This window comes from Gorilla gorilla, chromosome 18 (genome assembly GCF_029281585.2).
Source record: "Gorilla gorilla gorilla isolate KB3781 chromosome 18, NHGRI_mGorGor1-v2.1_pri, whole genome shotgun sequence".
Taxonomy (NCBI): domain Eukaryota; kingdom Metazoa; phylum Chordata; class Mammalia; order Primates; family Hominidae; genus Gorilla; species Gorilla gorilla.
This window is the reverse complement of record NC_073242.2, coordinates 90,996,754-91,009,244: the sequence shown is the minus strand read 5'-3', so window position 1 is coordinate 91,009,244 and position 12,491 is coordinate 90,996,754. Positions and strand designations below refer to the sequence as shown.

The following is a 12,491-nucleotide window of genomic DNA, read 5'->3' as shown; positions in this document are numbered from 1 at the left end:
CCATATTCTTCCCCTTAGTTCTCTTATCAATCAATTATTGATCCATCTATCTATCCATCCATTCATCCATCCATCCATCCATCCATCCATCCATCCATCCACCCATCCATCCTTCCACTCTTGGAGTTATTCACCTAAATCTGTTTTCAGTAATTGACCCACTATTACTATTCACTCACACTCTTGCCCACTCAAGTATTTATTCACTGACCCAGTGCACATCGACCACCCTCTTCCCATGTCTAGGCTTATAATTATTAAGTAAACAAGAAATAAAACCTTCCAGATATATTTTATATCATTGCTTATTGAATGGGTGAATAAGTACCAAACATGTATTTATTAAGTAACTTGCCCAATGTAAGACGTTAAGCTCAGATTGTGTACAGATAATTTAATTCAAGAAATTACATTCTTATTTTTACTACAAATCAATGTTGTATATTGAATTCTAACCCAGAATACGTTGATAGGCATACTTTTCTTGGAAAGTAATTCCAGATTGGGCAGACTCATCATTATATTTCCTAAATTTAATCCCCATCCACCCTATATGCCTTTTTATTTGAATATCATAGTTTCTGGGACATATCGCGCCTTTAACAGCATTACCTATTATCTAATGTTAATAATGACAAGAACTCTAAAGGACAAGTACTGTTATTAAACTATCTTGCAAATAAGGAAACTAGTCTTGGAGAGGTTAAGTAAATTTCTCAGTATCTTTGTTCCAATCTACCTCTATTTCTTATCAGACTCTTATTCTAGATCCCACAATCTGAACACTTTTAAATCTTTGCTTGTCTTAGAGAAACATATTGATTTCCAAGCCCATAAGATTTAATATTTTAATCAGACTATTATCAGCATACGTAAGAAAATATGTATCCAAAGAAGCAATTTCTGTTGCCTTTTTTTTTTTTTTTTGTGGCTGCTTGGTTAAATATTGGAGTTTCCAACACAGAATGCAAAGAAAAAGATAAATTCTAAGAATATAGAATTTGAGCATTCTTGGTGTATTTTAAAGACCTTATAAAAAAATTAAATGGGCATATTTAAGTGATTTTATTTTCTGGCATAATTACAGAATTAATCCATCTAATTCTCCTTTCTCTGAATTCTATCAAAAAGGTTTCATTTGTGTGTGGGTTCTTATATAAAAATAATTTGCTCATCATAATAAGTATTTAAGAATCTTAGAAATTATATTTTTTATAAAAAAATGAGATTTGTGAACTTTATTGGAGTCTAGCTACAAGCAACGGATTTGCTATAGGGCTGACACATGTTTCCAAACCCGTAAAACTGCGGTCCAGACCGAAGATAGTAGAAAATTTGCCAAGGCCATGAACACTGGCTTGGGAATTCTCCTGGGAAAAAGCTTGCCAGCCTCTCCTTGTCAAATATTCTCTCTTTGCACTTCTATTAGCTGAGTTTTTGGGTATACTGCCTTTCTATTTCCAGGTTTATTCTATTTCAAAATTTTACAGGACAGATTGGTTTACAGAAGGTGCCTAGACCATGTGGTTTCGTACACATGGCTTCTAAATGTATATGTTACATTTCTATTGCCATTCAGGAGCAAAGTAGAGAGGCTTCTCTATTCTGTCTACTCCTCCTCTAGAGAATCAGGAGGTCTTCAGACTTACTATTCATGCTTTCCTGAGGGTCTTTATAAAATTATGCCAAAGTATATAAGTTCTGGAATCTGACTCAATGGATTACATCCAGTTATGTCACCTAAGCCATTCATCTGTGTAAAATCACTGACAAGGTGTAGGGTATTGAGATATGTCTTATGGAGACAAAAAGTTAGTCTTTAATGAACACCTAATATGTGCCAAGTACCATGCTGGTTGTTTGGTATAGTGATGAATAATGTACATAGAGGGCTTGCCCTTGTGGAACTTACCATTTAAAAGAGTAGCACAAGCAGTGCATTCCATTCTTTGACTTTTTTCCAGGTGTCCACAGCCAAAAACAGCAGTTCATGTGGGCATGTTTTCAATTTTCTATTTCTCTGGGCACCGGTCCCCATGGCCAGGTCAAGCTGTTCAACACTCACACCAGCAGCTGACACAGAATGGAAGGAAAGCATGTCTGAGATAGCAAATGCTACACATTTGCCTGCCATAAAATGTTAAATATTTTTCTTTCTTTTTTTTTGTAGAGCAGAGGTTATTTCCAGTGTAGGATACTATGTTCTTTTCATTTGATCAAGGATTATTTCTCCTTTAGCCTTTCACTTTGTAAGACAAATTTAAGGGTACTTTGGTATAATATGAGAATTACCTTGAGAAGCGTTTTTATTTCACAGAAATATTGTTTCCTTAGACTATGTGATCATGAGGGTCATTGCATATTCCAAACTTAATTTTAACTTAAATTTTGGGGTATTCGTATGCTTATTGCCTAGCTTTAATTTTATGATGTAATTTGTTTCTGCAACTTGTTAAGAATGGAAGGACCGAATGAAAGATAACTATATTTGCCTTATTTAGATTGACTGTAGCAGTAAGACATTTCAGCATATAAAGGCATTTTCCCAATTATGTCGTGCAGCCTGAAGCCTCCCTCCTCCCACTCCATCTACCACCATCACATGATGCTTTATTCAGCTCCAAAGCATCAATCACAAGTGGGTGTTCAGTTCTCCCTGAAAACAATGTTTCTTGAATGGTCCGTTTCACATTTGGTAACATTCATTGTGAGATATTCTGTAGTATGCAAGAAGGCTGAATGGAAGTTAACATGAGTCAATTTCAAGGCTTACTCCTGATCTTTTTGGTAGCAGTTCAGAAACATGCAGAGAAGTCTTCAGCTCCTCCTTTTCTTTCTCCTTCCTGCTCTTTCGCTGTCCTAGTAGCCTAAACACTTGTCTGCTCTAGATTGAAGTCCTATATGCTTATCATTTTGGATACTTGGGCCCAAAACTAATATCATGTCAAAGTCCCTGGTCCCATCTTTGATATTGAATGGCTCTGAGTTAAGGATAGTAATTAATTCACTGACAGCTTGATAGCCAGCTGCCCAGTTTCTCTCTTTCTGCCTGACAGGCATGATTTGGAGAAAATAATGCTAAGATGTAATTTGATTCAGGAGTGCTAAGCTTGCTCTCCTCTCTAAGGGTGAGCAGATTAATGAAAAATTGGGATCAATATATGACAGAGATTCATGTTGCAGTGATCGCTGTTAACTCCTTTTTTTTTTTTTTTTGAGACTGAGTCTCACTCTGCCGCCCAGGCTGGAGTGCAGTGGCGCAATATTGGCTCACTGCAAGCTCCACCTCCAGGGTTCACACCATTCTCCTGCCTCAGCCTCCTGAATAGCTGGGACTACAGGCGCCAGCCACCACGACCAGCTAATTTTTTGTATTTTAGTAGAGACAGGGTTTCACCGTGTTAGCCAGGATGGTCTTGATCTCCTGACCTCGTGATCCGCCCGCCTGGGCCTCCCAAAGTGCTGGGATTACAGGCGTGAGCCACCGTGCCTGGCCCCTGTTAACTCTTTGGGTTCTAAAAGGTGTAGGTTTTCTCCCCAATAAGTTATATATTTCTTTACTTAACTTTTTTTTTTTTTTTTTTTTTTTTTTTTGCCACAGGGTCTCACTCTGTCAGCTAGGTTGGAGTGCAGTGGTGCAATCATGGCTCACTGCAGCCTTGACACGCAGTCTCACGTGATCTTCCCACCTTGGCCTCCTGGGTAGCTGGGACTACAGGTGTGCACCACCATGCCCGGCTAATTTTTTCTATTTTTTTTAGATTTAGGGTCTTACTTTGTTGCTCAGGCTGGCCTCGAATTCCTGGGCTCAAGCAATCTGCCTACCTCAGCCTCTCTAAGTGTTGGGATTACAAGCATGAACCACCATGCCTGGCCCTTAGGTACTTGGAGAAACTTTCCCATGATGTCCTTCTTGATAGAGTGAAACTTCAAAAGAAGTTTTGATGTCAGAGCTACCTGATTTTCAGATGTGGAAGCAATTTCCTGTGTAATTTACTCAATCCCAATCCTCATCTTATTCTAGAGGAAGAGGTAGGCAGAGTGGCCCAGTCTGATCTTCTCTGGTAACTGAGTCATAATTTGGTATTAAGATAGCTACTCACAAAGGAGTATTTTTCTACTCTTGGTGCTGTTGTCCTAGGATTACTTTAGGCTCCTGAAGAATCCTGTGTAAGAGGATGAAAAAGTAATTTGCATTATTTTTTCACAATCAATGTGTGCAACCTTGAGAAGGATATGAATGATACTGAAGACCAGGGTTCTTACTCTGATTTTGAAAGCAGTGATGACTGTGTACAAGATAATTGGCATCTATCATCCATTATTCATCCATTACCCATCTGTCTATCACCTACCCATCTTTTCTTCCATCAGCTCCTTTAAAATGTCTTAATTCCTATGTTGGATGCTAAATTTGAATACATATGTGAGGAAATGCGAGGGCTTTGCATTTATAGCAGATAAGATTTTAGGGCCCTGGGAATAATTTTTCTAAATTCCTTTGTCTTCTTTTTACAATCATTGTTTTGAAAATAAATGGAAAAATCTCCTTTCTTTCCATTCCTTTATTTTCACTTTACTCCACAAATATTTACTGAGCTTCCAACAATATTCCAGACACCTTACTAGGCAGAGGAAATACAAAGGAGAATGAAATGCAGGTGATTCTTCCCATGAAACTTTTATAGTAAAATCTTGTCTTTTAATTGGATGGTGTTATGCAAATATATGGAAGATGATGAGGGTATAATGGTGCTGATACACACAATTCAGCTCCATTATGTAGCAGTCCTGTTAGAATTCCTGAAATTGAAGGCTTACTGTACATGACTGGGATTATTCATTGCACACTTGATACTCTCTGCTTCTCCAACCAGGCTGCAGTGGGTGGCCAGAGGGTTTGAGGATTCATCTGGTTGTAAACGTGCCAGATCCTGGATGCTAGGCTGGCCTCGAGAATCAGAATTAAGGCAGCTTTGAGAATGGTGTCTGTTTTTTTCCTGACCTCCCCTTTCTCTTTGCTTCCATATTGTTTGTTTGTAAGCACACATCAATCACTGCAATATACTACAACAAAACTATTATCAAGTCAAACTCCTTTTTGAAACCATTTATTTATGGTTTCTTGTCACATTTATAGTTAAATCCATACCCTGTATCTTGGTTTCACAACTCTGTATAATGTGGCCCCTGTCTCGCTCTCTTATTCTTATTTCTTATTACCTTCCTTTTCCTCAATTCCTTGCTCTATCTATTAGTTTCTCTCCCATACTATGCTCTCTCTCATCTCTGCATTTTTACCCACAATATTCCCTGTGCTTGGCACACATTTTCTCCAATGTTGAGATCTGAAGCTTTTTTTTTCTTTTTTCTTTTTTTTCAAGACAGAGTCTTGCTCTGTCGCCCAGTCTGGAGTGGAATGGTACGAACTTGGCTCACTGCAACCTCCACCTCCTGGCTTCAACGATTCTCCTGCCCCTGAAGTTTTAATCATTACTTCTTTGGGGTGGACTTTCTGTCCCTCTATACCCCATTTTCTGAGTTAAGTAAAATTTCTGTATGCTCTCACAGTCCCCAGTTCCTCTCTTAGCATGGCTCTTACAGCATACATTTGAATCTAGAAATGAACTCCAAAATTTGTGCCATTAAGTTTGCTACTTGCAGATTATAAACTCTCTGGGAAAGTTTCGTGAAAATCTCTCAATCTCAATAATCTCATTGGTTAAATGAAGAAATCGTCTCGTTTGCTGTGAATATAACATTATAAATATGAAATGTTTACCAGGTAATAAATAGTCAATACATTAATAATAACCATAATTGAATATATTAATTACATATATTAACAATATATTACTATGTAGTTTACTAAAATATTAATATATTAAAGGCTCTATTTCCCCTAAATTTTCTGTTTATTTGTTCCTGTCTCCCACAAAATTATGGTATTTTGAGAGCGGAGACTTTGTCTGTGTCTCCCTAAGACAGAGAAGAGCATGGGGTTTATCGACTGAATGGATGAGATCTTACTACAGCCAGCTGAATGAGTCCTACCTGCCCAGGCAGGATTGCATGTGATTCTGATCCCGCTCTGATGAGCAGAAGCAGCCCTTGGAAGAGATGGCACTCATTTCTCTAGATCACCCTTCCCCAGCCTTTTTGGCACCAAGGCCCAGTTTTGTGGAAGACGATTTTTCTACAGACTGGAAAAGGTGGGAATTTGGTTTCCAGATGAAACGAATCCAACTCCGATCATCAGGCATTAGATTCTCATAAGGAGCATGCAACCTAGATCCCATGCACGTGCAGTTCACAATAGGGTTCCTGCTCCTATGAGAATCTAATGCCACTGCTGATCTGACAAAGGGTTCTGGGTGGATATGTTGACAGGGCAGTGTTGTTGCCTTTACGTGAACAAGGTATAACATCCTTACGTGAAGAGCAGCAGAAAAAACAGCAGCTTGTAACCATGTATCCGCTCTGTGTTTTATATGTTTCACATGAAATATTCTTAGCTCATTTTCCATAAAAAGGAAATGATTACATGAGAAGTGATTCACATAGTCCTTATCACACAGATAGTGACCCATAAAAGGTAGCTAATCATAATCACCTTCAATAAATGTATCAATAAGTTGAAAATAACACTTGTATTTTTCTCCTTGACCTTTCTTTTAAAATCATTTTAAAAGCATTTTGGTTTATACCAAACAGTCCAGAGTATTTTTTAAGCAGTAATGTTCGCTCATCTGCTGCTCACTTCCTGCCCTGAGGCCTGGACCAGAATTAGTTCATGGCCTAGAAATTGGGGATCCCTGCTCTACATGATGCGCATATGTGAACATTCAGTGCATTTGGGATATCTTTGGCGCCATAATCTCAGAGAGGAGGTTCTTAGGGGGGGTACGTTGACCAGGCAGTGTTGTTGCATTTAAGTGAATAGGATATGACACACTTATGTGAAGACCGACAGAAAAAGCTATAGCTTGTAACCATGTATTCTGTACTTGGAGGGCCAGACCTGCAGCCTCAGGTGACTTCGCTCTCTGTAAATTGCTGATTTTGCACACCTACAGTCTTTTCTTGTATTATCAAGTTGGTTACCTGAACAAGTCATGTGCAAGAGTATGTACATGTCTGTGTGTGTCAGTGTGTGTGATACAAATAATAGGATGAAATAAATGAACATACATATATTGTGTTCTGAGATTATCATTGGCTCCAGGATCTGGATTTTACTTGGATAAGCTAAAAGTGAAATTTCTGAAAGAAAGAGGACGTATATACCTCATTTTTTTTTTTAAAGTGCTGTATGTTTAAAAGCTATTTTTGAATGGAGTCTTGAGAATTTGCTTTCACTTACATTGGAACTGGGATTATCACAATGTTTTCAGATAGTTGCATATGACTGAATGTGATATGAAGTAAAAATGGACACTTAATAGTGCCTCTTCTCTGTTTTAATAATTTTCAGATAGCTGGATGGTCTCAGTTTCCAAAATCAGTTCTGCAGATAGATGCTTTATCCCCGTCTTCTAGGCAAAGTAACTGAAACACAAATAAATGAGTGAATTTCTTCAGTTCATGTAGTTAGAGAAACCAGAATCTTAGCTTTGTGTTTTGTTCTTTCAAAAACCTATGCTTCACCGGGCGAGGTGGCTCACGCCTGTAATCCCAGCACTTTGGGAGGCCGAGGTGGGTGGATCACAAGGTCAGGAGATCGAGACCACAGTGAAACCCTGTCTCTACTAAAAATACAAAAAATTAGCCGGGCGCCGTGGCGGGCGCCTGTAATCCCAGCTACTCGGGCGGCTGAGGCAGGAGAATGGCGTGAACCCGGCAGGCGGAGCTTGCAGTGAGCCGAGATCGCGTCGCTGCACTCCAGCCTGGGCGACAGAGCGAGACTCCGTCTCAAAAAACAAAACAAAACAAACAAACAAAAACCTATGCTTCTTTTTTATCATTAGTTACTTCTCTTAGTTAATTTTAACAGAAGGGAGCATTGAAACATAAAATTGTAATATCATTTAATAATCAGAGGCTATTGATAATTAGAAGAAAACATGGCACAAATAAGTTTTAACATAAATAATAATGACACCAAATGCAATAGTTTATTTGTTAATTAACAGAGTTTTGTGGACAAAAATGATACATACTGATCCCTTCTGTGTCTCAAGAACTCCTTGTATGTGAATGGAAACTGCCATGAATTATATATTATTCAAATTTTTTAAATAAAAATGCTAATGAAATGTTAACATGCGCATAAATTAAAATGATCATAAATTAGGATTAATATCACATTAATGAATTATAATCCCACATTCATTAAGATAAAGTGGCATTTCAATATTTGTTCATGTTAATACATTTTATACAATAAATGAAAGGGATACATTTTGAGAATCAATAAATATTTGATGTAATCTTATGCTTTAACTTTAAAAAATATTCAAAAGTAAAGTAGGCGATCTAGATGCATTTGGAATCTTTGTTGCTATTTTATGTCTTTTTTATAAGCCTTTCTTTTCACTTATTGAAGGGCTTAATACAATTTAAATTGTTGAGGAACGTGAAAGAGGCTGTTCTGAATAAAAGGGATCCCAAGAGAACACAGCGTCTTTTGAATTTCTAGGAGTTTCTTTCCACAAGACGGTTTTTTTTTTGGAACAAATATTTGAAATCTCAACTGGAACTATACTGGCAGTTAAGTAACTGAGTTAAACTGAAAATATGTACATTGAAGTAGTACATCGCAATGGGCTTTTCTTTTAAAAATTCAAACCCCCAAATACATATATTATTGTTTTATTTTATTTTAGTTTTTTAAAACAGGAGAGACACCGTGTATAATATTAGACTACTCCTGTCTCCAGCTTGAGAGAAAATTGTCAGAACCTTAAAACCAGGGATTCTCTTTTCCCTGGTATCTACCAAAATGTTTTAGGCAGACTATTTGCCTGGCACACAAATTCAGTAAATATTCATTGCTATGACCAAAAATGGATTTGGGTTCATGGTGAAAAGTTGTCATTTTCTGAAGGGGTTCCATTTCTGGAAAATGTACTCCTAAATTCTGGCCTCAGTGTTCTTCTCTATAAAATGGGAATGATTTTCCTGGACTAGACGAATTGTCAGAACTAAAGGAAAAAAGACTTTCAAAAACATAATATCTTAATATCAGTCAATATATTAGAATTACTTTTGTTTGTATAAACATCACAGGCAGATCTGAGTTGAATTCTGGATCTACCATACTTGAGTCTGTCAAATATAAACCTTGGAGAGGTAAATATGTGCCTCGTTCAGCATCAGTTTTCTCATGTTTCATATGAAATATTCTTAACCCAGTTTTTTAAATAAAAAGGATATGATTATATGAGAAGTGATTCACCTAGTCCTGGGCATACAGATAGTGACCCATAAAAGGTGACTAGTCATAATAATTTAAGCAAATGTAATACATTGAAAATAACACATATATTTTTGTATTTTTCTCCTTGACCTTTTTATCATTCTAAAAGCATGTTGTTTTATACTAAACAGGCCAGAGTACTTTTTAAGGACTGTTCTAACTTATTTAGATGAATTTCATTATATTTTATTCTTAATTGATATCCGCACAGCTGCATACACTTTGTACAGCTACTATTAGCAGAAATTGATGATGTTATGTAAAAAGAACCAACTTAATATTCAAAAAGGAGGTAGTTAAAAAAATAACTTTTCAGATTGCTCCATCACTAACTAATGCCATTTTTCATTTCAGCTACACACAGACCTGGATCCTGGGAGCAAAAAAATCAAGTATATCCTATCAGGTGATGGAGCTGGGACCATATTTCAAATAAATGATGTAACTGGAGATATCCATGCTATAAAAAGACTTGACCGGGAGGAAAAGGCTGAGTATACCCTAACAGCTCAAGCAGTGGACTGGGAGACAAGCAAACCTCTGGAGCCTCCTTCTGAATTTATTATTAAAGTTCAAGACATCAATGACAACGCACCAGAGTTTCTTAATGGACCCTATCATGCTACTGTGCCAGAAATGTCCATTTTGGGTATGTATGCTTCCAATTTCACAGATCTATTAAAAGTCATCTTTAGAATAGCTCCTGGCATCAAGGATGGTGTATTGCTGAATAAAAGACATTTATTACCGCCTTATCTCTAATTTGCATTTCCAAATCCCCCTTTTTGGCCTAAGTTCCAAAGCTCATTAGCTTTAGTCCCTTAGTAACAGGAACTGATGGAAGAGCAATTTTATTAAAATATCTTTCCTTACACGACAGTACTTCAATAGGCTGAATTTGTATTCCTCTCATAGACTTGTAGTTTGAGTATTGTTACTGAGGCAGATTTATCAAGATTTGTTCTAACATGCCAGGCTAATCCTGTTGATATTTGCTTGATGTTTAATTATTTGTTTGTGTATATTCACATGCAGATGCAGCACACAGAGAAACAGAAAGTCGTCTAGGTCTGTAGTCAGCCAGATATTAGGTTGCTCTAGTGGTTCATGTCTAGGGTGGATTAGGCAATCGCCATTACCAAGGGCCTCTGTATTTGTGTCCATCTTAACAACATTTTTTAGGAGTGACTGCTAGTACCATTGACCCACTCTCAATTTTTCTGAGTCATGGAAGACTCCATTACATATTACAGAGCAATCTGTATTTCAAACATGATTTTATTCTTGTTTCTCCCTCTTTGGAATCTGCTTATCTATCCATAAACCCCTGCCATGATGATAAGAAACCCCTCAACCCAGACATTCTATAATAAAAGGAAGGGTTTTAGAGCTCTTCCTTGTATGATAAAAGTAGTAGGCAGAATCTAAAGTTCAAAGTATAAGATTACAAAAGCCATTTTTTAAAATGTGTAATACATATCCAAGTTTGTTTCAAGTTGCCTTTAAGACAGCCTATAAGGATGCATGCTATGTAGTAAAGTCACATAGGTTTGAAGCAGGTGAACAAGGTGAGACAAATAAACACAGGTAGAGATAAATTGGAAGCCAGAATTTGGTAAATACAGACATGTATATTCATTATTTAAAGCCCCCAAATTTAACATTAAAGGAACTGCGAGAAAAAATAAAAAAAAGAAATCTGATCAAGAACCCTGTTCACAAGTTTTACAAAATTAAATTGCTCAAGAAAATTGCAAATAAATAAAGATATGAACACCAGAGGAAGTATACAGACATATAGTGTCTTCAATAACATCTTCACTTTAGACACAAATAAAGGCCAAGTATTGATTATGGTTTTCAAGGCTAAATTGGGTGACCATTGTCAGGTATAGTACAGAATGCCTTACCTCCCAAATGTGGTCCTGATATTTTAATTTAGCAATCCAGTGAGATACTCGTGTGTGTGTGTGTGTGTGTGTGTGTGTATGTGTGTGTGTGTCTTTATAACATTCCTGATGGAAATTAGTTGGAATTTAAATTTCAAATAAAGAAAAATCTTTTGTAGAATAAATGACTTAATTTGCAAGTAAGTTATTCTCATGCATTTCTGAGAAAGAGAATATCCTAGTTGTTCTCCTTGACTTGATCTGTTTTATGTTTGAATGACTTTCTCTTATTTTGTTGCGTACTCTTTAAGGTGATTTTGTTCCTCAGAGTTCTTTTTTCTTCCCCATACTACCTTTTCCTATCCCTCTTCCTCTTTCTCACCCTTCTCCATTAGTTCTCCTCCTTCATTTTCTCCTCCTCCTGTTTCTTCTTCTCTTTATCCCCTTGCCATCTCCTTTTCTCTCTCCTTCCCTCCATTGTCTTTCATGGTCACCCCTGTATCTTCAGCCATTTGTTTAATGTGGCTGGCCGTAAAATCATATGCCTTGCCCCATTGGTCTGCTTAAGCTGTTAATCCACATTGTCAGTTGCTTTATGAACATTATCATCTGGATATTTCAAAGACAGCTCAAATTTCACATTAAAAATCAAACTATGTACATGGCTGAAGCTGGAAACCATCATTCTCAGCAAACTAACACAGGAACAGAAAACAAAACACTGTATGTTCTCACTCATAAGTGGGAGTTAAACAATAAGAACACATGGACACAGGGAAGGAAACATCACACACCGGGGCCTGTCAGGGTGTGGGGAGCCAGGGGAGGGATAGCGTTAGGATAAATACCTAATGTAGATGATTGGTTGATGGGTGCAGCAAATCACCATGGCACGTGTATACCTATGTAACAAACCTGCACATCCTGCACATGTATCCCAGAACTTAAAGTATAATTTTAAAAAATACATAGAAAAAATGACTGGACAGAATATCCCCAAATGGCATAGCAGTCACTTTTGGGTAGAAAAAAAAATCAAACTAATTACTTTCATGAATTTTTTTTTTCTGCTTTCTGACTTCCATGACTTTATCAATGTCTCTGATGCACTCTAAAATCCCACGTACAACATGCAAGCGATATTGTTGAATCTTTTTTTACTCATTAAGCCTCACCAGTAGTCT

The 12,491-nt window shown here is 37.1% G+C and overlaps 1 protein-coding gene across 2 annotated transcripts in view; it reads left to right on the top strand.

Moving 5' to 3' along the window:
- The window catches only part of CDH8 (cadherin 8), a 382,846-nt gene that overhangs the window by 125,158 nt on the left and 245,197 nt on the right, over nucleotides 1–12,491 (top strand). For both annotated transcript variants that reach the window (XM_055364446.2, XM_019012882.4), the window contains exon 3: nucleotides 9,773–10,067. In XM_055364446.2, the coding sequence (XP_055220421.1) occupies nucleotides 9,773–10,067 (295 nt within the window). The remainder of the gene's footprint in view (nucleotides 1–9,772; nucleotides 10,068–12,491) is intronic.